Source organism: Trachurus trachurus (assembly GCF_905171665.1).
Source record: "Trachurus trachurus genome assembly, chromosome: 12".
Taxonomy (NCBI): Eukaryota; Metazoa; Chordata; class Actinopteri; order Carangiformes; family Carangidae; genus Trachurus; species Trachurus trachurus.
Window position 1 is genome coordinate 28,854,699 of NC_139908.1, and position 25,888 is coordinate 28,880,586.

General features: G+C 40.7%; 2 protein-coding genes across 2 annotated transcripts in view; one reads left to right on the forward strand and one right to left on the reverse strand.

Moving 5' to 3' along the window:
• Positions 1–18,613, reverse strand: part of atp8b1 (ATPase phospholipid transporting 8B1) — a 33,755-nt gene extending 15,142 nt beyond the window's left edge. Inside the window, exons 1-10 of the mRNA XM_083983473.1 lie at positions 18,491–18,613; positions 5,471–5,649; positions 4,852–4,949; positions 2,549–2,662; positions 2,355–2,453; positions 2,135–2,196; positions 1,929–2,001; positions 1,389–1,459; positions 772–854; positions 282–440 (exon numbers count right to left, since the gene is read on the reverse strand). Of these exons, the coding sequence (XP_083839599.1) occupies positions 282–440; positions 772–854; positions 1,389–1,459; positions 1,929–2,001; positions 2,135–2,196; positions 2,355–2,453; positions 2,549–2,662; positions 4,852–4,949; positions 5,471–5,630 (919 nt within the window). The 5' untranslated portion in view covers positions 5,631–5,649; positions 18,491–18,613. The remainder of the gene's footprint in view (positions 1–281; positions 441–771; positions 855–1,388; positions 1,460–1,928; positions 2,002–2,134; positions 2,197–2,354; positions 2,454–2,548; positions 2,663–4,851; positions 4,950–5,470; positions 5,650–18,490) is intronic.
• A 1,511-nt stretch (positions 18,614–20,124) lies between these two features.
• txnl1 (thioredoxin-like 1) lies at positions 20,125–25,571 on the forward strand. Its single transcript, XM_083983194.1, has 8 exons — positions 20,125–20,411; positions 21,797–21,893; positions 22,558–22,731; positions 22,999–23,121; positions 24,368–24,437; positions 24,590–24,762; positions 25,124–25,228; positions 25,318–25,571. The coding sequence occupies exons 1-8, from the start codon at positions 20,314–20,316 to the stop codon at positions 25,345–25,347; spliced, it is 870 nt and encodes a 289-aa protein (XP_083839320.1). The 5' UTR covers positions 20,125–20,313; the 3' UTR covers positions 25,348–25,571.
• The last annotated feature ends 317 nt before the right edge of the window (positions 25,572–25,888 follow it).

Sequence of the window (25,888 nt, forward strand, 5' to 3'; positions counted from 1 at the left end):
TGGCCCGTCGGCCCAGTATGCATCAGAAGCAATACGAGCCACAGGCCAGTGGGTGTTAAGGGGTTTAGAAGGTAACGTCATTCACTGCTGCAACAATAATATAACTAAACACCAATAAACTACGGTAGTTTAGTTTAGTTTAGTTTCCTCCAGTGATCATTTCATCATTTAGTGATGATTATGTGTTTGAGCAACATTTATCAAAGTGAATCATTCATATGCAATGGAAGAAAAATAAACTCTATTGCAACAGGTATGTCTGTCTGCAGCAGCGTTCACACCTGCGAAGATGACCAGGCCGTGACACACGTCTGTGTTTCTGATCTTGCAGCCTCGCAGCAGCATTTTGTCCAGGTCCAGAGGGTAGCGTCTCCTGTCCCAGAGCATCGTCCCTATGAACTTGTCAAGACGATTGTTTGGTTCCTCGCACTCAATCAGAGCTGTGAGGGAGAGAATACATGAGGTCCAGGTGTGAAAAACTATTAGTAATGTTCTTTAGGGTGTTTCTAAGTGGGTTCATCATCTGAGGGGATGAATTGCAATTTTCTTTTCCGTCCTGAAGCAGTAGTTGCTCAGATGATGTACTATAACCTCCCTGTGAGGTTAAAGCCTTTGGTCAGGCTGCTTAGTAAAGAGCTGTTCATGCTAACATGGGCTCAATTGCAATATAAACTTAAATGTATCACCTTTGTGATTCCTCTTCTTGTAGTTCCAGATAACTAAAAGCTATTTGCCTTTATGAAAATAAACTTGTAGTTTTGAAGCATTTACCATCAAACTCGGCCAGTTTTCGTTCCTCCTGCAGTTTCTCATCAGTCACTTTCGATGCCAACTTAAACTTCAGGTTCGTTTCTCTGAAAATGACACAAGAGATGGATTCAAACTTGGTAAATTTGGCTTTTGATGATGATCTGTATATTTTTTGTTTGTTAAATGTAAAAAAAAGAGGCTTCCTCCTTGGAACAACATAAAAATTAGATTTTATGAAAACACACAAAGCTGTCACAAAGCTAAGACACAAAAAGGTGAAAAGTCCATGTCTGTTCTTTGCTGTACAACTGTCTCTGTGCAAACACCTGTCCAGGCCATCTTGTTTTATTTAAAGGCGTTTCTCACTTTAGTCCCAGAACATACATAACTGGTCACAGATTTGGCACTGGCTGCTTTTTCTTGACAAAGGCTTGTCTTCACACATTTACCCTGCTCTTATCAGTGTTGACTGACTGCTTTAGAAAATGACTGATCAAACAAAAACTTTACGGAACACAGAAAACTGGCTCAACTCAATGCAAATGTAATGTCTATTTGTTTACAGCACTAGACATCGATAAAACTACATGTGCAGATCAGTGAATTATGGGACTGATTAAGAAGGTGGAGATCCTTACCCGTCAAGTTCAGCTGTTTCTACATAACACAAGCTGTTGGGGTTGGAGGAGGATAACAGCAGAAGGTCGGCCTGAAAACAAGAAATATAAACATATCAGTAAAGTGAAATATATCAAACATCAAGTGTGTGGCTTTAACACTCAAATAAGACCACATATACGCAACTGGTGCTTTCCTGTCCACTGTTACTGCAGCACTTCCTGAAGTACCACATCACACAGTCACATTATAAATCACCATTCCATTCCTGGCTGCTCATCAGCACAAGGAAGTGCCAAAAAGTAATGACTGATCTCTTTCAGTCAGCAGACAGGACATGGAGGTCAGTTAATCTGTTATGTTGAAGCTGGAACTTGTATTAAAATGTATGTCATCTTTTACAGGAGCAGTCATGTCCCTGTCCTCTCAGTCAATCAGTCAGGTAGGTAAAGATCCAGCTGTAACTCATGTTGTGAGGACCTGACAGTTGGAATTGAAGATAAGTCCATGTCCCTTTCACACAGTCCAGTAACAAATTATATGAGCCAAGTCATCAATACCGGAACAAAGTCGTTTTTCTTCAGACGAACCACATCTCCAACCTCGATGTTCATCCATTTTGACTCTTGAAACCTGGAGCAAAGAGAGATCAGATCAGTTTATTCATTACTGAGGATTGAAGACGAATAGGTTTATATGTTAAAATGTATAGACCTGTGGCCATCAGGATTTAAAGATGGCGCACATCTGAATTTATAAATCTAACCTGCCATCCAACAGGACATCACACTTCCTGTTGTTGACCTCTTTGTCCATTCTGTGTCGCGCCTGTATTTAGTATTTAGAAGACAGCACATGAATCAATAACGTCATATAATCATAGCTTCAATAGCAGCCAGTAAACTTATATAAGTGTTTCCATCATCATTCTAATGATTGGTAGAAACACATGTAGATAAAATCACATGCATGTGTATGTGTCTTACCAGATCGTCCACCAGGTCTTTAATGGCAGTAATGCCCAGCACTACGACCAGTGGGATCAGTGTGGTGTACCACGGCAGAGTTGTGATGTCTGGAATAATCTGGGAGAAAAACACAAACATGTGATGGTTATTGGTCTGTTTTCTCCTCAAATGCAAACCTGAGGACATTCATTTGTTTTCCATCACAATGGTACCTGTAAGATGAGCAGAGCCAGGAAGTAGAGGTTGGCGGCTCTCTTCAGCTGCTCGTACAGGTTGAGGGGGATGAAGGTCAGGACGTTGTACTTGTACGTCTTGATGGCGTTCCCCTGCACAGGAGAAACAAACAATGATGAGCACAACGACATGGGGACGTGGGCATTAAAGGAACAGTCATTTCACACACCGAAGGTCTCATAAATAGATGTTGCCTTGTATTATAAGAACTGCAGGAGGTGGTGTATTTGATCTTTGACACCAATGATGCTGATAACTGCTAATGTCTGAAAGTCCCATTAATATGACAAACTAATCTGCTAAAATCACAAACTTCTTCTATCCAGTGTATGCTTTGAGAATTTGATCAGACACATTACTGCACATATATTTTTGAAGTTAATTTTAGGGCCTTTTTAGTCTTTATTTGATAGGACAGCGAGGGGAGAGAGACGCACAACTAAAAGATCTACTCCAATGGTTCTTAAAGTTGGGACTTTTTTTTCTTTTTGCAAAATTATTATTATTTTATTTTATTTTTTTGAAATTTTACCACTTTTTTCTAGAAATGTTTAAACATTTTTGGAGAAATTGTACCACATTTTTTCCAGAAATGCCAAATATTCACACCATTGAGCCTAATTTGAACGTACATTGAATAAAAAAGTAATGTTATTCAGTCTCAGAACAAATATGTGTGTATTTCTGGAGTTTGATTCAAAATTTTGTCCAATGGGGGTCCGTGATCTAATTTGTGTCAATTTAGGGGTCCTTGATGCAAAAAGGTAGAACCACTGATCTACTCAACTGCTTTGGGGCAAACAATGTCCATGGGACATGCTTTTACCACTCCACCACCCAGGCATATTACATATCCTGCACTAAAAACATGCTTTTAAATAGCCTGTAGTTCAATAGGTGGAAAATGAGCAGACAGCAGAGTCTCTAAGGATATAATAAAGTAATATAATAACCCAACAGTTCATAGCTGTCTGGTTAGGAAGAATCAATCCTTGGTTCAGGTTGGAGTTAGGATTGGGGGGTATTACTTTACTAAAACCAAAAGGACCATTAAGAAAAATCGGCTTAGTGATCAGTGTCCTAGGTGAGTGAGCAGTGGCTCAGTTAGAGGGGAAGTCATTCATGAGACAGAGCAGCATTCTGTTACAGATAAACATTTGTCCTGTGGTCAGGTCAGGCTTGAATCTACCTGTAAAGATAGAGATTTAGATGTTTCTTGCTGTTAAAATGTGATTCTAATGTCGACAAGATTCATATTTAGATAGTTGGTAGTAAAACACTGTGACTTCAGCTCCACTCCCTCTTATTGTGTCTAATGTGTCCTTTAGTGGGACACAGGTCAGCTTAGCAGGATGATCGGGTTTCAGCCTCCGCAGAGACGACACAAAGCTTCAGGAACAAAAAACACTTTGAGTGTTTGAGCTTGTCTGAGCATCTGAAGGAGTTGGATCATAGAAAAAGAACTTAAAAAATGATGTTTTGTCCAAGAGTTAGTGTAACCAAGAAGCAGCAGCCTAATTTTGCTCTTCCTCTTTCACTTCACCTTTCAACTCCATCTTCATAAAAAAAAAAGTAGGCAGCATTTAACCTAATTGTACTGTCAAAACAAATAAATAGTAAAAATAGTCTGTGTCGTATAGAAACATAACCTTTCCACAGCTCAGGGAGCCCTGATGGAGTCAGACATGACTCAGCAGAAAACCACCTAATCAACACAGCACACTTCCTTGTAGATACGGTTAGGTCAAATGACATGTTGTAAAATGTTACTTTTTATATTGAATGTTTTATAATCACTTTCTTTGAAATTTTGTTGAATATTATACACTGAAATCTGAAATTGATTAGTTAAACTATGATTTCCCTGTCCTAACCCCCAAAATCCTTAAATCTAAATAAATAAAATGACAACCTCTTTGAATCAACATGTGGGGACAATAAAGTCCACTGAATTGATTTGTATTGTGTTTATTACATTTAATCTTTTAATAGTCTTGTCAGTGCAAAGCTCCTCCAGATCTCAGGTTGAAGGTAATTGCTTGATTATGCCTGTAAAGGTTTTAATGCCAGTCAGGTCACGTGTTTTGAAAATGACCTTGAACCACAGACAAAAGACTAAAGGAATAGTCACCATGATGAATGGCCCACTGGAAAAACATGCAAAACACATGGTGTTTGTCCTGCTCTTAGTTCAGGGTGTGTCGGGGTTTGGTTGGAGAATAAAGACCCCTCTCTAGACAAGTCCATTAAACAGCTGTTTGATGTGAACGGTTTCACTTACAGAGTATCTGCTCTTCTTGACGCATAGAAAGACTTTTTTCTGAAACTCCGGCAGGTGGTGGTACGGTCGGTCGTTGGCTTTCACCTTCCAGCCCATCTCTGAAAATAAAAAATGAAAAAAATGAGACAATCACACTTTTAATTCCATTTATTCCAACTTAGTGTTTTTCCTAATCAACTTATCAGCAGGTGCTGCACATATTCAGAATCAGAAGAACTTCAGCAAACTATTTATATGTCAATAAATAAAGACTTACGTATATACAGCAAAATAGGAATTTATATCCCATAAATACAAAAAAAACCAGAGCATAACTTTTTCCTTATTCTTACTGATAAAAGCTGTAAACTATAATAAAGCAGGATTTTTTTTTCACCTCAGAAAATGCATTTATCTGTTTAGGTTGTTCTAGGAGTGATTTGAATTTTTTTTTTTTTAGAGTTACTGCAGTGACTCAAGTCGTCTTTAAAAAGCGCAGCGTTTTTAGTTTAGACAGAAAGACATAGCAGGTCTTTGCTTCCTGTAATTTTCTGCTGAAGCTGGCTTTGTGTGTTCATAGCTCATCACTTCCCTTCCCCCCCAGTCTTTGTGCCAAACACAACACCGTACTGACACTCACCGCTGGGTCGAGCCTCTTCCGGAGGCTGGGGGGCTCCTGGGGGGCCTGCTTCTCCATCAGAGCTCATCCCCATTTCATCATCCGTCTCGTCATCACTGTACGGCATGACCTCATCGTCGGGCCTCATGGAGGCCTCCGAGTCCACGCGCTCCCGATTCATCTTGGCAGCTCAGGTGTCTCTGTGAAAGATAAAGAAAATCAGCGCATTTATTCCAATGATTCAGAAGAAGAGTGGTAAATTACAAAGATTCATGTTAACCTGACATGGACACTTTGGTAGGCTTTTGTCTTTTCATTTTCTAGTGGCATCATCAGGTCAAAATGTTTCTTCAGCCAAACATCTCCAACATCTTGACAAATGTCTCACTGTGAGATTGTACCCAAATGTTTATGGCAAAATCCATTTTCCAACCAGGAAAAATTAATTCAGTGAAAAATAGACGGAAGATCCTTTCTAACAACTGATCCATTGTAGACGTTAAGCTGGTTGACTATTTATTTATTTATTGACTTATTGTGGGCCATGTAGGCTATATAAACCACGACAACCTGATGCTCAAAATGAATTGCCCCTTGTGGGATTAATAAAGTTGTTTTGAATTTGAATTGATTTGGTTTACAGGTCTGGCTACAGCTGATGGATCAGGTCCACTCAGGTCATGTTTACAGCATTTCAAGATACAGAGGGAACTAGAAAACCACTTGTGATTTCATCACAGCAGCTCAAAAAACCACCAGCATGGTGACATCCTGACCTTTGAAACCTAAGTCATAAGTGCTAATAAAATAACAATTATGTATTTATTCCAACACACATACAGTACACACAACTACTCACTACCCGATAGGTCAGACCACAACCATGTTGGAACTCAGCTGTGCAGTTTCCTCACAATAAACACACCGCAAAACAAAAGTTCCCACTGCAGCAGGTGTCTGTCTCCAGGACCACATTTAGCCATTTACACTAGGGGTGGGAGAAAAAATGTTTTTCAAAATGTTGAAAAATCGATTTTTTTTTTTTTTTTTTAATTTTGGGGGGGAATTTTTTTAAATATTGTGCAATGTGCATTTGTTAGCCTTTTTTACATACAGAGAGTACAGATTTTGAAAAGGATTTAAGTTCACTTTATAATGGAGTATGTTCATTTCTAGGCTCCTACAGTATTTGTGTGCAGATAATGTTAAAAATGCAGACTCAAAATCGAGAAAATTGGCAATATCGTAGAATCGCAATTTAAATCGAATCGCCATCCAAAAATCGTAGAAGAATCAAATCGGGAGAAAAGCATATCGTCCCAGCCCTAATTTACACACCTTAAACAGTGGAAGAAAGTAGTAGCCCTGCTGTCATGGCAGCTATCATGTCTTGTGAAAAGAACATCCACCTTCACCTGATGAAAAGCTGCAGCTCTGGTTCACTGAGATTTGACAGACTGGTTTCTGTTCAAGCCCTCTGGTGTAAAATGACGCATGATGACGATACATTGTGTATGTGTGTATGTGTGCTCAAATGTCAAGTAGTGATAATGAATATGCATACACATGTAACCACACCCTCCCGATTACTGGCATCTTCTTCTCAGGGATTTTGATATGTCAGTGGATAAAAACAGGAGCTGTATTTGGTCTGGAAGCAGAAATCTGACAGCAGCAGTCATGTCAGTGAAGAAGAAAGCCCACAACCTGGTTCAGATCCACAATCTGAGAGAAACCCGTACTAACACACGTCATGCTGGAACATCACAACCATGGCAGCTTTTGGATTGGATTCTGGGTGTGATGGTCTGACTGGATGATCTGGATAAACCTCTAAACTGGCTGTCACTATTTCTTTCTTTTTATAAATAACTCATTACTCATGCATACTTGTCCACCTTTTAAAAGGTTATTTATGGAATAAGACTGCAACAGACTTTGAAAAGCAACAACAAACCCCCTGAAAAGACCAAAAACCATGTCAAGAATGCATCCTACCCAGTTTTGCTTGTGTATCAAAGTCCTCTCGCTCATAACCATCACCAGCACATCAATGACATGTTTCTTCAATGCTATGAACACATGCTCATTATACTGACTCAATTGTATACATTAGGAATCAAAACTGTATTAATTTGTATAGTTCCCTCTTGTTTGAGTTGCAACATCTCAAGCAGATGATATAAAGGTATATTTAACACTGTATTTGTGAGCTGTTTATTTGAAAAGATTAAAGGGATAGTTCACCCAAAATTCAAATTTCACTCATTATCTACTCACCCTCATGTCGACTAAGAGCTGTGAGAATTTTCAGAGTGCTCCGTTCCTTCTCTGAGTTACGGGGGGGGGGGCACAGCAGTATTTGTCAATGGATACCAACTTTCTTTGTCCAAAAAGACACACCAAAAAACATCCAAATACCTCCATGCTGCTCGTCTGTAATGTCCCTCTTGTATTGAAGCCCCGACATGAGAAATTGCTCAGAAAAAAATTAAATAAGTCTATATTTTAAGCTTGTTTGTAGCGGAAGCTCCCAGTTCACTGCTCTTCCTGTGTCAGTGCACTGACCGGCGGAACAATTTCTCATGTCGGGGCTTCAATACAAGAGGGACATTACAGACGAGCAGTATGGAGGTATTTGGATGTTTTTTGGTGTGTCTTTTTGGACAAAGAAAGTTGGTATCCATTGACAACCATTATATGGACAAATACTGCTGTGCGGAACCCCCCGTAACTCAGAGAAGGAACGGAGCACTCTGAAAATTCTCACAGCTCTTAGTCGACATGAGGGTGAGTAGATAATGAGTGAAATTTGAATTTTGGGTGAACTATCCCTTTAAGATTTTCATTACAGATATTAAAATGATAGGCATAATGACTAATTAGTTGGGTTATGAAGTCCAGTTTCTGTGCATTAAAAAGGGAAACCAGGACCAAGTAGACGAGTAGGTAAAAAATTATTGGCTGTTCTACAAGTATAAGATGTCAAATTGAGATGACCATTTTTGATGGTGTCTGGCTACAGACCAGTGATGTATGCTACACCTCCTGGGAAACCCTGTGACGTCCACGCCACTGCTCCGCTCAGTGGCTGCCAAGTTTAGGTTGGCACTTCCCATCAGTTTAATGTTTCATGAAGTGGAAGTCCATTAGACGGAGCTGATAAGGTTCATCAAGAATAAACACACCACAAAACACCAAGTAGATTCCAGGAACCAAGTAAACACAACTTAACAGGAATCAAGTCTGTGAGACGCAGGAGCAAATAGCCAAGTTAAATATTTCAATCAAATGTTTTCCTTGTCATAGTACGTTTTGAGTTTCATCAATACAGTTTGAAGTTGGTTAAACATTATATTGATTTAAAGGGCCTGATGATGATATTTAATACTTTGATACAGAAGAAAACTAAATTTAGTGTGTGCATTTCCATTAACTGACTTTATCTATACCAAGAGAGCCTGGACTTAAAAAATAAGTAATGGAATCGTGAATTAAAAAAAAAAAACCCACTCAAGCAACTACTGAAAAAATGGTTCTACTGTATTTCCATTTAATGAAGTATGGAAAACATCTTGGCAACTCCAAAATAGTGTTAACAGGTACAGGTGCACTGTAAAACATAGTCACAGAGATACCACCGGCACTCTCAAATAACAAACTCTAACATTTATTATGGGATAACATTTATTATGGGCAAAAAAAGCCCATCAGTCTTTTTTTTGCCCATAATGCTACAAATATTTTATATTTGAGAGTGCCGTCTCTGGTAGTATTTCTATTCAGCATACAAAGCAACACTCTGCTGCATCCATCAATGTGTGGGTAGCAATACACCTTATAAACACATTACACGCATCTTCTTGTATGAAAACTGAAAACTTTTTAACAGTAAATTCCATTTTACTTCAGCAACATCTCTGTTACCTCCCTATTTGACCATCAGCTGGTGGAGACTCTACCTGTGACTTACTAGCCAGCACCAATCCCAATGAAGGCGTAGCTTTTGTTCACATGCTGGTCAGCCATGATCAACATCCCTGTTTGCTTTGTGTGTCTGTGTGAATGCGTCAGGCACGCCCTTGTTTCCACCTCACGCTCTGTTGTGTGTTTGTGTGCAATAACATTTCACAACTCAGATCTCTAGTTGGAGGAAAGTTTCCATCAGCAGGATGATAATGCAACTTTGTGTGGATCCTACAGTGATACAGAGCAACACATCTACACACTTATCACGGAGCTCTTATTACATCACTACACAAAACTTCATTTCATTATTAACACTAACAAAAAATCACAAAATCATATATTTAAAGTTAAGAGTAAACAGTAGACTATATTTTCTTAACACTACATGCACTGTTTTCTGACTCCATGTGTCACATGATCATTTTGGACAAACATTTTGGCTCAGGGGCCACAGTGCAGACGATGTAGCCTAAACTTTGTGCAAAATTCAATTTTTGAGTAAATCCGGGATGAAAGTGTGGGGTTTTTTTCACATTGGCTAATGCAGGCACACGGATTATGCGTCACGCTGCTCACAATTCATCAGCCACTGATATTGGATCCATCATCTGTCAAACGTCTGAGACACACACACACACACACACACCGAGCTCGGTCTCACCCAGCTCGATAACGACCAATCAAATTTGTTTTCCTTTGTGGAAACTCGGCGCGACAAACAGGACAAGCGGCCATTTCTTAACACCTTAAAGTAAAGGACAACTTATATTCCAATTACATCCAGTTTCAGTGGGAGCAGTGTTGTTGCTTACCCTTGTTTGCCGGTGCATCAAAGTCTGAGGCCTTGGCTATAATTTGGATAATTTTGTACCAATATTTGAGGGGCCACATACCTGGGCTAGTTGAATTATATATGTTAAATATGGATTAATAACCCAGAGAGAGATGACCTTCTGTGCTCCATCCGGTCAGGGGTACTGGAGCAGATCGTTGTGTAAAGGCGTCCTTAGAATCTATCAAGGCAGCCATCATGATCACTCCAACCCCACAAGTCTCCTCACTGCTGTTCACCTGGCATCAGCCTGATCAGAAAGCTGTGCTAGCTATTGTTGGAGACAAAGAGTCCACACAGATAACATCTCTACAGAGCTCAGATCAGTGCTGTGTCTTATTTTAGCCCTCTCATAGATGCAATCTTAAGATCCACAACAAGGCAAGGCAAGGCGATTTTATTTGTATAGCCTGTTTGTATAGCAGTTTGTCTCAAAGGGCTTTACTCTGTCCTACATCCACTGAGGAAATGCTCCCAAGAAAAACCAGGAGGACGGGCAGATGGGACATAGATGTTGGATACAGACCAGAAAACTGTTTATAACACACATGGAAATGGAAGTGGAGAGCCAGTCACCATCCATCACATCACAACAGTCCCACAAACTGCAACAGGGCCAATAGACTCATTATTCACCTCAGTGAGTTTATGCTTTCGGTATCTTTTGTGCTTTTAAAAAAAAAGGAGGGTTAGTGCACACCGACTGTTATAAGTCCATTTCTTTTACACATTGTGCAGCCTTTACTGAACCACCGACTGAACAAGCTCTGGCCTGGTCGCACAAGTCTGCACAGGAGAGGTGTTGAGGAGGGGGAGGGACACAGAGAGACGTGTGGGCTCTCGGAGGGAAAGAGCAGGAGAAGGAAGAAGAAAACGTAAACGATAGGACCAATCAGCTTTCAGTAGATATTTTAAATTAAAATGACAACTTCTCCACTCCACCACAAAACTTCATACAGGTCTTTGGGTTTGATATTGCTGTTTTGATGCCAGTCACACAGACGGAAGGAAATTTCAGGACGGACACAAAGACACAAAGAACCTTTCCAAACTTCAACACAACAAAAGTTTTTTTCAATTCCCAAATGTTTCAAGATAAAACACAACAATGCCAGAGATTTTAACCACTTGTAGATAAACATTAATTCAAAGTAGGTGTTTGTTAGGCAAAATTGTCATTAGACAGTCAAACAACATACCACGGCAACACAACCTTCAGCTGAGGCTCTGCGTCACGCCAGCATTCATCCACACACCTGTCATCAGTGACGGTAAGGCATGCCACAGGAGCACATACCGCCGCCAAGGCCAAACACATTCTCATCATGGCTTTCATCTCCACTGGTACAAAGTCAGAGATCTCAATGGTGAGGAAAGGGAGAAATTAAATTACATCTGTGGATGTTCCATTTAGCTCTGACCCTGAATCAGCACCAAAAGTTTGTGTTTTCCCAGGTCTCAGGTGCAAATGTTGTTGGTTGGTTTTTTCTGGTTTAGTTTCACTTTTATGTTTGTTTTTACCTCTTTGTAAGAATGCTGGGTAGCTTCATTTGCCATGTAGGACCGGCAGAAATATACAGTAAGCCTGATGCTTCTGCCTGTGTCTTTTCAGTCACTACCTTGTTGATAATGTTTGTAGTGTTGATAGTTGTTGTATTATGTGATGACTGAATAAAGAATTTCATCATTTCTTTTCAAATGGCATCAGTCCTTTGCTGCAACATGACTCAGTGAATCTCACTATTAGATACAAATCTATCTGCCACTATTTCAATGTTCCTTGAGGCCTTTTTCAAGCCCCAAAATATTTGAAATATTTGATGGTTTTAGGTTCTCATTACAGTTGAGGGTGTGTTTCATCACAACCCTGAGACACTCCCTTCACGCACAGTTCATCCTTTATCCTAATTAGAGAAGCAAACAAGCAGAGCAGACACCAACAGAAATGATAGAATCCCAGCCCAGCACCACCTGGGGGGCGTAGAGCTGTTACAGGAGGGTGGTTGCACATGACCAGGGGGCGATTGTGAAATCTGATTCACGCGGGAACAACAAACAAAGGGCACTTAACTGACTTTAACAAGGAAGAAAACAACCACAGAAGATGTTAATCAAGCAGCTTTCATCCAAAGCCAAAATCATGACAAACACACCACTGGCTCCTTTTCTGTCTGCTTCTCCAGACGATGTAAATATGATGCAAAGTGTGAATAGAGTGGAAAAAACTTCTCCACTGAGCCTGAAAACAGTCTGCTTAAAGGGACAGTTCACCCAAAATTCAAATTTCACTCATTATCTACTCACCCTCATGTCGACTAGAGTCCTCCGTTCCTTCTCTGAGTTACGGGGGGTCAGCGCAGCAGTATTTGTCCATATAATGGTTGTCAATGGATACCAACTTTCTTCGTCCAAAAAGACACACCAAAAAACATCCAAATACCTCCATACTGCTCGTCTGTAATGTCCCTCTTGTATTGAAGCCCCGACATGAGAAATTGTTCTGTCAGTGCAAATCTCACGTGATTTGCACCGACACAGGAAGAGCAGTGAACTGAGACACTGGGAGCTTCCGCTACAAACAAGCTTAAAATATAGACTTGTTTAATTTTTTTCGGAACAATTTCTCATGTCGGGGCTTCAATACAAGAGGGACATTACAGACGAGCAGTATGGAGGTATTTGGATGTTTTTTGGTGTGTCTTTAAAGTTGGTATCCATTCACAACCATTATGACAAATACTGCTGCGCGGACCCGCCCATAACTCAGAGAAGGAACGGAGGACTCTGAAAATTCTCACAGCTCTTAGTTGACATGAGGGTGAGTAGATAATGAGTGAAATTTTAATTTTGGGTGAACTATCCCTTACATCACACATCACACTGACCCGTCTCCCCCCAGAGATCACTTGTAACTCCCTTCACTAAAAAAGCTTCAGCAGCAGCAGCGAGTATCATCCAGCTCGATGAACAGGTTTTGGTGGCTCTGGGCATTGCTGTGGCAACAACAAAGAAGTGGGAGGGAGGAGAAGAGAGGAGAGGAGGGAGGGGGGAGGGGTTCAGAGGAGAGCATACCTGAGCAACGACAGTGAAACCTGAGGGGAGGGGTGGGGTGGGGGTTCAGCTCCCACTCAGAGGGGGAGGTTTCACAAGAACCCTAAACGCAGTGAGGGACTCTGTGACCCGAGACTGAACGCTGGAAAGAGAGCGTGTGGATCTGAACTAAGACTGTAAACGTGGCAACAAGTGTATACACTGAAGAGTGGGGGGGTTGTTATTATGATCATTATAATGAACAAGTCAGTGGTTCAAAAAAACTTTATATATTAAAAACTAGGGTTATACCCTTAGACTGTCCATAGTGCCCACATCATCACCTGTTCATCTCCATCTGCAACAAATATGACAAATATCACTGGAGCTACATTTTTTGGTAAAGGTAAAATATGTCCGTTGCACTATTGTTGGTTTTTGTAAGAGATAATTAAAATAAATAAATAAAGTTTTGTTTTTTAAAAAGGAAGAGTTTATTCATGATGATCAACAGCTGACTTGGCGTCTCCTCCTGCCATTCAAGTGATGAATGGAACAGAAAAATAATTCTTCCACAAGAAGAGCAGGTTCAAGTTCAAGAAAATGATATTTGAAATCTGATATGATCTGATCTGAGTTCTGATGTTACGGAAGTCTCAAGTACTACACGGTATGTGAGGTATTTGTGTCAGTGTCCCGGTGAGGACATACTGTATGTTATCAGCCAGATTCACACAGAGCTGGGAATCTCTTCATAAACCAGGCTAAAAGAAAAAAAGGCCAACATGTGTGAGCCCGAGTCAACGTCAGCATCCTCCGTCATTCACTCTCTTTACCATTAAATGCTGATAAAAGTCTCCCAGGTAGAATTCTTGGCTGGATTTGTGTGAAGAGGTAAACCAGGTGAAAATGAAGCCCATGCGGAAGTACCAGAAACTGCTGAGTCACCAGATGAGTGTCAAAGATTCTTCCTCCTCTTTTCTTTGGCTGATCTTTAAAAGCTTACACTTGTACTGAAACATGTTTTTAAACCTGAGCAAACTGAAGTTCAGGCCTGTAACTGGGCAACTGCCGGATAATTAAACAAATAATGAAAATAAAACAAAATAATTGTTTATCAAAATGATTTCAGAAGTGCTTAAAAGGGACAACGAGGAGTTTTGGAAAGCGAAGTGTTTTCATACTACATTTACCATGAGCCTCTGTGCGCACGGTGAAATTCTTGGACTGGCACAAGACGGACATCTTGCCAAGAATGTTTTAATTCATCAAGAATTAAAGTCAGAGGTTTGAAGACGATCAGATACCGTCGTAGTTCCCACCATAAACGGCGATTCGGCGGTGTTATTCTCATGACTCGCCGGGCAGCGTCCGCGTAACCGAAAGTAAAGAAACGCTGGTCGGCTCGAACAGCGTTTCCACCATTAATTAAAATAACAAAATAACGATAGAGACAAAACAATATATTTATCAACAAGTGTGGGTAGCGTAGATTCATCCACATTAGACAGACTTTTTTATAACCAGATAGAAACTCCTCGTTGTCCCTTTAATATCAGAGGGTGTGAGCCCATATCATATAATATATTTACCCCACAATCATGTTTCCTGACATGACAGTGTATCAATCCTTTGAAGCATTCTATCAATATTCTATCAATAGTTTTGACGTGATTTTGTGTCGTACTTGAGTATTTGACTGAGTGAGTGTTCCTGTACATATTTTTGAGTGTTTTACCGATTGAGGCAGATGTTAATTCCTCTGTTCAGCACAAACTAGCTATATGTTTTAGGGACTGTCATATGCAAACGCAGACTAACTGCATGAGTCTAAAGTCTGGATACATTAAAAGCACTTATGTGTTTGTGCATGTACCAATATGTATCATTTGACTATGACAATTTCTCTAAAAATTGACTTAGAAAAAGCACTGCGATAACTCATCTTGCTTACAGTACCCCCTATATACAGACATATCATATTGTCAGCTAGCTCCCTTCAGGATATGTATAGTATCACCAGATTCTTGCCAATACACAGCCCAACATGTTAGTGTGTCATAATGAAGGTTAATGCGTCTAGTCTGTGATGAGATTCTTCAGCATTCTGCTCACAGCTGGAGCTCAGACAGTGAATCTACAGACAGACAGACCAGAGACATCACCACCACGGTTACAGGTTCCTGGAAACTACACTTTTACTTTACAATTTTTTTCTTGTATAGGTATGATGGGGATGTTCTAGAGCTGCACTTTTTCAGCTCAGCAGAAATCATAAGAAATGAAACCCTGTAAGTACCAGTGGGACAATGGGTTGAGTGATGCTAAACCCTCACTACATCATTATCAATGGATAAATGAATAGGATTTTAAAGTGGGAAGTTACTGCAGATTCAGTTTCATGTTGTTTTTTTAAAAAGTGGCATTTATCTCAATGACCGGCATTTGGTGCTGGTGATGTGCTAAGTGGTGCACAAATAATCTAAATGTAGACAATGGAAAGCGGTCTCTATGGAAAAACAATGTGCATTACCGAAACTGTTACTTTTAGTTGATATAATGTGCAGATGTACTGAGATCATCCCAACAAAATATATAATAAAGAAACGAAGGAAACACAACAAAGCAGACAGATTATATCGCAGGCACAAAATCAACAAATACAACACGGCAAACGCACACTGCCAAAAAGCGACAGTCCCCAACAGACAAACAAATGTTATCTGGGGATTATTGAGAGGATTTAAAACAGCTGCTGTGCTGCCTTCACCTCAGCTGCAGCTTCAGGCCATTTGCCTCTCAAGTCACAATTCAAATTCTCCATCTCTGCTTTCAAGGCCAAGCATTTCCATACTCAAAGAACTCAAACTCGTCTTGTCTGCAGAAGAAAACACGTGTGTTACATTTTCCTATTCTAAGGAGGTAACGTCATGCTGGAGCCTTTTATTGCCAAAGATTTCCTGCACACCAACAGGTGGCTGTAATGTGTTTGCAGTCTATAATGGACTGATGGTGACAGGCTGAGGGTGGGGTTGGACAGGTTGTCTGTATTTCACAGGGCCATATAGATGCACACACTATAGATCATTTCAACCTAGTGTGCATGTTAATGGACTGTGGGCGGAGGACAGAGAACCCACACAGACAATGCAAACCACAGAACCTCCTTGTGCTAACCACCACACCTCGCCTCATTTTCAAGTTGTATAAGTCTTATAAAGCAAAGAAAGCATGGAGGCATCTCAAAAGTTAAAGCAGATATCAGCTTCACGGCCGTTTCGGCTAATGCTGCGTTCAAGGCAGGCTTTTGAAACTGTAAGTTACAGCTTCAAGTCACAACTACGACTTGGTAGCGTTCCAGGTAACCCGTAGCTCGTGTTTTTACCATCCTGTTGTCTGTGAAAGTTCCCTATAACGGCCACTCGTAACTTCCGACCCGTGAACTCGTACCAGATCGAACTGGTATGACTTCACAGGAAGGAAAAACACAAAGTACGAGTTTCTTTGAACGCACCATGAGTTAGCAGCCCCCGCCCTTGTCAGGCATCAATTGGTCCTCGTGCTACGTCACCACATTCACGCGCATCCCTTGGCTGCACACACAGCCCTTCATGCCGTTCTCTCTCCTCATTGGATAACACTTGTATCCCACAAGGAAAATTTTCTCCTCGGGTTACAGCAGAGCAGAGTGACGGAGAGACTCGTGTTTAGGCTGAAATACTTCATGTAAGTGATTGCTGACGGAAAATAGGACTATTTAGGACTTATATTAACAAAAACATTCCACTGATATCTGCTTTAAAGCAAGGTCGATTTCTCCAACCACTCTATTTTTTTCCCTCATACAATCATATAAAACATTAAATTATTTCCTTAAGCAGTCTCTTGAGGAAGGGTAAACAGAAAATGTAAAAGTCATTAATGCTACATGTGTCTTGAGTGTTAGGTTTTTAATGGACTTTTGTCTGGGAAACCTACTTTTTAACTATTTTGTAAATTTGATTTGTTTCTAATGAATCATAAATAACATCACAAAACAGACACTTAAGGCTACAAATGTCACAACTGGTGCTTATGAGACAAAGTGCGATGATAAGGAGTAGACTTATTTTGTGTTTATTATGTCTGATAAAGCACAGGTGATAATATTGTTGCAGCTGGAACACAGGCAAACCTTTTTTGGCTTACATTTTTTTCACATTTTGACCTCAGTCATCATAGTGTGACACCTGACTAGACGATGTAATGAAAGGCTGCAACAAGCTGTGATCCTGAGGGTCATCAGTCACTATCACATTCATTTCTGTATAGATCAGAACAATTCAACTGGTGCTTGCCAGCAACCGTTCAGTAACAAACACAGAACATTTCAAAGCTAAAGAGAATGTGAAAATCAGATATGTAAAAAATTAATGACAGACAGCTTCTGGGAAATGTGGCTCCTGAACAACAATAAATGAATGTGGATCTTTACCTTCTAGTGCATTCCTTTACACCTACACATGCTTCAGTATATATGAGAGGATGTTATGCTACACCTAATCCTGTAATTAAGGCACTTTTTGGTTTTCTTTTTTTTTTAGAGAAATGTAGGCCTACATTTACTATGATGACCAGGAGAAGAATGAAGAGAGCATCATTTATCTGTTACTCATTTCTAATATTTACATATCTAAGTGGGTGGACAAACTGAACCTCTTCAAACATTGCACATTGGACATATAATGTCTTTGTTTTATAGCTACAATCTCCTCCTTCCTAATGTTTGGAACCCTCAATTCAGACAACGACTTTTGTTTAGAAGTGGCAGAAAGTCGTGTTTTTTTGTTTGTTTTTTAGACCTTTAAATTATTTTATGGGACCTACCGTCAGCATTGAAAACCCAGTGCGAGAGACGGAAACTGAGAGTCCAGAGGGTGAAATAACTTATCCGCAAATACAACTAAAACGTGTAAAGAAAGTGTTCACCCTCTGGAGCGGTTATAGGCTAACTTTGACTTCTGTAGCAATAATGAAACAAACAAAAAACCAAACAGCTGCTCACCTTTCTTCTCAGAGAGCCGAGCCGAGCAGCGCTGTCTCACCTGGGCGGCTTCCCGCAGGTGAGACACGGAGCTTGCTCGTGATGTTTCAAACACCCAGAAAACCACAAAACTCGGAGCTCAACACACAGCCTACACACACGGTTACATTTACTGTAGTGGACTTACCCTATGTCTTTAAAAAAAAAGCTGTATTCTTGTTCTGGCTCGAGGTCCGGGAGAGTCGTCACCGCACCATGTTTTCCGCTTCTTCCTGCTTGTACTGACTGAGCTCCGGCGGCCACCCCGCCCTTCTCCCCTTCTCCCCCCGCTGCCTCACCTGCTCTGTCCCGCTCAAACCTGCCGGACCGGTCCGACGCTTCCCGGGCTTCACTCAACAATAAATAGCCCGTTGAAAACAACGCGTGGCATTTAGTGGAGCTCCGGCTGCGGAAGTGGACTCGGAGGTGTTCTGGTCATGTGACTTACAGGTAGCCTAGGCCTACAGGTAAGTAATTGAATTCTTAATTAGACAAGGCCAGCACATGGAGGGACAGTTCCTTCCTTTGCCTATAAGGCTTTCTGTATGGCAACATTTCCCAGAAAACTAGTTTAAGGTCGAGCCACAAGGAACTGGCCATTTAAAATATTTAAATATTTATTTAAAATAGTTCCAAATTTCCTTTATTCTGTCTTCATTATCTCTGATGAATGTGTAGGCTATGAGATAATAATGGTTTGTGTAAAGCGCCTTATAGAAAGGTGCTATATATAACCAATGTATTATTATGTCCAGGTCAATAAACAATGGAGGTGAACAAAGTTTACACCATTATGACTATGAGTTAGCTCCTGGTTAAGTGGCCTCAACTGAAGTGAAAGATATTCAGCCAAGTTTTCCTAAAAACTGAATGAACTACAGATAGATAGATAGATAGATAGATAGATAGATAGATAGATAGATAGATAGATAGATAGATAGATAGATAGATAGATAGATAGATAGATAGATAGATAGGCTAATGAAGTTTTTTATTTGCTCACAGATTCTTCAGTCAATTCCCATTCAGTAACTTTATTGTCATTGTGCAGGTTATATAGGCCTAGGCTACGTACAAAAAATTAAGTGTTCACAAATAATCCATACATTCTAACTTAACCATGCAGAATGGCATGGGGGCTGGAACCAATCCCAGTTGACATAGGATGGGAGTGGGGTACATCCTGAACAGGTTGCGCATTCACTCACATTCATGCCTATGGGGAAATAAGAGTCTCAAATTAATTTGGACTGTGGGCGCCCCCCGTTGACTGTATAAGAAAAAAAAGAAAAAAATAAGAAAACCCACGCAGACACAAGGAGAATGGAAGACCCTGGGTTCGAGAATTCTTGCTGAGTGCTGACCATTGTGCTGCCTATATAAATAAATGTAAATATAGCCTAAGTATAGAAGTTTAGAATAGAGTAGGCTAAATAAACAAATAGCCTAAATAAGTAGTATTTAGGGAGTTTTATTTCCCAATAAGCTTTATTTCTCACTATTTCTTTCTTTTTTGTGCCATTGTTGTGTGAGCTACTGGACTAATTTGAATTTCACTCCTAGGGATGAATAAAGTATTCTCTATTCTCTATTCTATTCTATTTCTACATATTCCTACATTTATTTATTTAACAATGATTTAGTTGACGAACTGCAAGAAAAGCATGGGGGAAAAGAGGACGAGATCCCTCTCTCCTGTAGAGGGCAGTGGAGTTCGTTTTACGCTGCCAATAATCGCCGAAGCAGAACAAAGCCCCACCTTTCCTGTTGCCTGTTGTCCAATCAGGAGTCGACATCCTGAAGCAGCCTGTACCACTGTACCTGAGTGTGGCTCAGACACCGGACAGCTAGCTGGCTAGTACACTGACAGAAAGCTAAAAACACAGTAGCTTCTACATATTAACGTTTCTCGCTGTCTTGTCCTGACCGTCGTCCAGGTAACCAGCTCACACCACCGCCACAAACTACACCATGGTCGGTGTGAAAGTGATTGGGAGCGACCCGGACTTCCAGCCGGAGCTAGCGGCCGCCGGCTCCAGGCTCGCCGTGGTGAAGTTCACAATGGCCGGGTAAGTCTACTAAGCCGGCTTCGAGGCCGCACTGTTAGACCCTCTCTTCTTTTAACTCAGGACTGGAAAACAGTGAGAGTTCGCTGTTTAATCGTTGTGGAGAGTTTACACGAACCATAGTGCTAGATTATGTGACGGGTGTCTCTCATTGCCAGGAAAGCTAAGTTAGCATGCTACCGTTAGCCTAACTAGCTGTGTTCCTTACAATGACATAGCAGTATTACAGTAACTTGGCTGCTAAGGTGTCGCAAGATTAAATGATGGGTTGGTTATTAAGTTGTTAGTGGGCTGGTAAGTCTGGTCACCACAGGGAACAGCAGTAACGTTAGCACATGTGCTGAACTAACACCGGAACAAAGCAACATTAGAAACTGTTAGATTTCACAGTAACATTAGGCTATCAATGTAACGACGTGTCTCTACACATTGATTATATTTGTTATGATGCATTGATCTTTAAGTCTGTGGGCCTGCTAATAACAGCAGATGTATATTTTGTATTCTTAAAAAGAAATGTTTGATTTTATCTGTTAGCCAATAACAATGTAAGTAAACCTAAACCCTCGTGGGTGTCAGTTATAGTTGACTATATAAATGAAGCCCGGTTTCTGTTTGAACTGTTGTCTTGTGGGTTTATCTAAACTAACGTCATTATAAAGGTTATGATATGTTTATATGTGATGATGATGATAACAGAGACGGTGACATAAACCAGAGCCACAGTATTGCAGTGGATCTTGAGAAGTTCCGCATGTGTTTGAAACAACAACACAAAGTTATATCCTAAGATTGAACCTGCTGAATTCGCTATTGTCACATCTTAAGTAACCAATGGAAGCTTTCAGAAGATGTATCATGTCTGAAAACATGTCGGCTATTTTGCATCAAGAAATGTACTACAAAAAATGTCTAATAGGTAGTTAACAACGGTAAAGGCTGTCCACCAGAGGGCGCGCTCAGGCTTCTTTTTTTTGTCACCTGTACAATGTCCCAAACAGTTTACACACACAGCATGTTATTCAATAAGGACTGAAACATTGAACAATTGGACATGTGCATTCAAAAGTTCACCTGTAAAGGTTCTAGTGCATTTTAGGTTCATTCTGAAATTTAATCCAAAAGCCAAACATCCCTTTTGACTACTTTTTGTGAGTAGTGTATGTATAAAGACAAACCAAGAAGGCCCAAAATGATTCAGTTATACAACAGTGATTAGGAGGAAATGCTCAAACAAAGATGTTTTCCTTCAGAAAAGTTTAAACAAATCCTTATGTGTTGGAATTTTTGTCAATTCTTTTTAAATGAATGTGCTGACTAATTTATCTAATAATTGAAGCTCCACTTCAGAGACCAGACCACTGTTATATTGTCCTTTACCTCCTCAGGTGTCGGCCCTGTGTCACAATAGCTCCAGCTTTCAACATGCTGAGTAACAAGTACCCTCAAGTCGTCTTCCTTGAAGTAGATGTTCATGTGTGTCAGGTAAGTCTTGGCTATGTGAGGTCAAACTAGGATCAAAACCATCACTTGTAAAGTGACGTTAACAAGCGTAAAGACAAATGTGTGGTTATAAGGGAAACCTTCTACATGCGTACCAGAAATACAACTATAGAAAATGTTGAAGCATTTATATATATCTCAGGGATACGTTGACAAACTTTTGAAGCAGCTTTAATCAGATTTGACTTGGAATTCTGTACATACACATTTTATTTTCTGTGTATGGAGAGTGGTGTATGTGGTATTGAGGCAAATGAAACTGCAGTGTGTTAAACATGATGCCCAGTGCAACAGTGTGGTGCACAGACGAAGCTCAATGGTTCAGCCATTGGCCACATAAATTCATTGTTGGTGTCAGTTGTTCCATGGAATTTAATAACAAGAAAAATATTTTCACGAGACTTAATTTGAAATTAGGCAGTAAGTTTCTGAATTGAAATTGAGTCAATTGGGTCACTAAGGCTGGTTAATTGGCTTTGCAGACATTGCATGTCAAAAGCACAAATTTACAACTACAGAGGGGCCATACAGTAACTATTACAGACTGGGAAACAGAAAGTGTCAAGCCAGGAAAACAAGCCCAGTCTAAGCTAATACAACCCTAGATGCCAGGGTACTTTGACCAAACCATTTCTCTTTCTCCCAGGCAACAGCAGCAGCCAACAACATCTCAGCCACGCCGACCTTCTTGTTCTTCAGGAACAGGGTCCGGGTGGATCAGTATCAGGGGGCGGACTCTGCAGGTCTGGAGGAGAAAATCAAACAGCACACAGAGAACGACCCAGGAAACAGTGAGGACTCGGACATTCCAAAGGGATACGTGAGTGGACATCTCATTATTGTGTGTGTGTGTGTGTGTGTGTGTGTGTGTGTGCAGGATTTATTGTCAGATTTTTTTCTTTCTATTTTGGTACATAACCTTTGAAGCGGCCAGTCTGGCTGCAGCTGGTGCTGTATATGTCGTGAAGATGGAGACAGGAGAGTGTGTGTGTGTGTGAAGCAGAGAGAGCACGGATCAGTCAGTGGCTTCAAAGTGAGGTGTATAAATGTTCCATAAAGGGTGTGATCTTGTTTGGTGTGTTTTCAGATGGACCTCATGCCTTTTGTCAACAAAGCTGGTTGCGAGTGCCTGAACGAGAGCGACGACTGTGGCTTCGATAGCTGCTTAATCAAAGACTCCTCCTACCTGGAGTCTGACTGTGATGAACAGGTACCAGCTGCAGCCTCACTTTTATTTGGAGCTTGGATGAGCAGATGTTGAGAATGCCTACATTATTTCAGCCACTCCTCTGACAATGGGGATCTACATCTAATGCTTGAATCCTAGATGAGATACTACATGGGAATGGATGGATAGTTCTGAGCCAAGCTTGGGCTCACTGAAGGACCACCTACTCAACATACTTTTATTATGAACCCCAAATATTTTTCTGTTTCATATGGACATAATCAGCAAGGTGGGAGCTGGTCTAGTGGTCCTGTGCTCCGCTCTGTCATGAGGCTCTTCTCTTGATATGAGAGCTGCGTTTCCACTGCAGGAGTTCCTGGTAAAGGGAGGGGGTAGGAACTTCTACAGGAACCGTCCTCTCACTCGGCCCTCTCTGTGGTCGTGTCTCCACTGCAGACAGGACCTCTGATGGCGACGTGCAACAGTTTCCATCATCGCGAGGTCGTTGTGCAGCGTTTTAAAAAAAATTTTTTTTACTCCTTGTTTTTTTCCGGCAGTATAGACGCTTTCTAAAATAAATAAAAAAAGGTGGAATTGTCGTCTCCATCGTCACGTAATCCCGCAATCACGTATTCATCACACTTTTTTTTACTAGGCCTACTACTACTCTCATCTTTTACTGAGTTATTCTCTATTTTTTTCGTTTAAATAATGCCGCTTATTTTGGGGCTTCCTCTTAGCATCACATGATCCTGCTTTGAGTCTGACCAATCAACACAGAGTAAATCTCAAGCCCCACCAGGACTTCTTCAGAGCCGATCCGAGTACCTACCCCCAGACAGGGACTCAGATCGGCCCCGTAAAGGTTCCTGTAAATGGCCCTGTGTGGGGGAGGTTCCTGCAGTGGAGACACGCACCAACGGGGTTGGCCCTGTAAAATTACCCCCAAGTTCCTGCAGTGGAAATGCACCTAATGACACTGATGTCCACTTTACTAAACAAACATCACATATGAAAGACATTAGCACTGACTTTTTAATGGCAAAAGTCAAAAAGGTTTCTGGTAATAAAGGACAAGGTAGAACCTAGAGACAAAGCCCCCACTAGGGTAATAATAAAGTTAGGAGAAGTTCCACATTACAGGTTGTTAAGTTCCCTTAGTGTAAAAGGTGAAGTGCCATATAAAGTATAAATTAATAATGTCAACTAACCAATCAAAATGAACATTAATGCTTAGGAGATATATTGAGTTTTGTCTAATATGTTGCCTTGTTTTAATCTGGTCCAGCTGCTGATAACTATGGCCTTCAACCAGCCGGTCAAGCTCTTTTCTATGAAGCTGCAGTCGTCAGACCTTCGTGAGTTTTGTTCTACACATGATGATTCTGAGTCTCCCATCTGAAGTTGATGCAACAATCATCTACAACCAATCCAAACCTATTATTGTGTCCTCTTCTCCGTCCTTCCTTCCTGCCCTTCCCTCATTTTTCTATCCCCTTCACTGATGCAGCCCAAGCCCCCAAGGTGGTGAAGGTGTTCATCAATCTCCCTCGCTCGATGGGCTTCGACGACGCAGAGCGAAGCGAGGCCACTCAGGCTCTGGAGCTGTCGGAGGAAGACTACAAAGACGACGGTTTGATTCCTCTGCGCTACGTCAAGTTTCAGAACGTACAGAGTGTTACGGTGAGGACCGGAAAGAATCCGTCATTTTAACATGCACAAAGATACACACAGCTGCTCTGAGTACAAGCAAAGCTTTATCAGAGTATGAACAATGGCAGATTGTAGTTTTGTTGTTAGCAGTTTTTATTTGCGATTTATGATCTTAAAATAATTCATGTTGCATTCAGAGCTGATGCAGCGTCACTCACACACCCACCGCATCCATCGCCTGTGTTTGCTTGTGTTTAATAATGGATCATACCAGTAGCCATTACTTTTTCAGACCTGTCAGTGGTGATATTGATCAGTGGAATCTGCCAACCCACAGGTTTAACCCACCTACAAGTTTGCTCATGGTATTTGTCTTGTTTTTGTCTTCCAGTTGTTTATCAAGTCAAACCAGGGAGACGAGGAGACGACAAAAATTAACTACCTGACATTCATAGGTACCCCAGTACAGGCCACCAACATGAACGACTTCAAAAGGGTACGGAGCCGTTACAGTCACCAGAGTTTGTTCATGTCCAAATTCATGTTTATTCATATTAAATGATCATTTATTTTGTTGTGTTGCAGGTTGTGGGGAAGAAAGGAGAGAGTCACTGAACGGGAGAAAGAAGAGAAGACGAGGAGGTTACAGATGCATCCAAGGACTTTCACTCTGCCAAAGCTACCACACACACACACACACATACACACATATACACACAGTCTCCGACTGTCCTCCTCGAGCTCTCAATGAATTCTCCGTCTATGGAGTCTACAAGTCATTTGTATTGTAATACTGATGGAAATCACTGTAAATAAAACCCAATCCTTTTTCAAAGGCATGTGTGTCAAGGCTACTTTTTGTGGGAACTCCTCTTGGACCCCTAATTAGTATTTCATACCACAAATGACAATATTAATGTTGAAATAACTAAAAGGACATGAGCAACTCAAACTAATAGTGAAAATTTCTTTTACAGTTTTTCTCAATTGCTAAGACACATTTCTGTAAAGCTGCTCTCCTTTTCTCTAAACTGAACACAAACCCCAATTTTCAAGCTACATTCACAAAACCTCAGACTCTTCTTGCAAAACCAAACTTTCACCTCAAAACAGTTCAATCTGTGCCCAAAACTGAACTCTGTTGTCAAATCGTGCC

Excerpts from the sequence above, each read along its gene's own strand:
- txnl1 (XM_083983194.1), top strand. The coding sequence starts at position 20,314 with ATGGTCGGTGTGAAAGTGATTGGGAGCGACCCGGACTTCCAGCCGGAG. Across the intron at positions 20,412-21,796 it reads GTGAAGTTCACAATGGCCGG|GTGTCGGCCCTGTGTCACAA; the intron begins GTAAGTCTACTA and ends TTACCTCCTCAG. Across the intron at positions 24,763-25,123 it reads AGAACGTACAGAGTGTTACG|TTGTTTATCAAGTCAAACCA; the intron begins GTGAGGACCGGA and ends TTTGTCTTCCAG.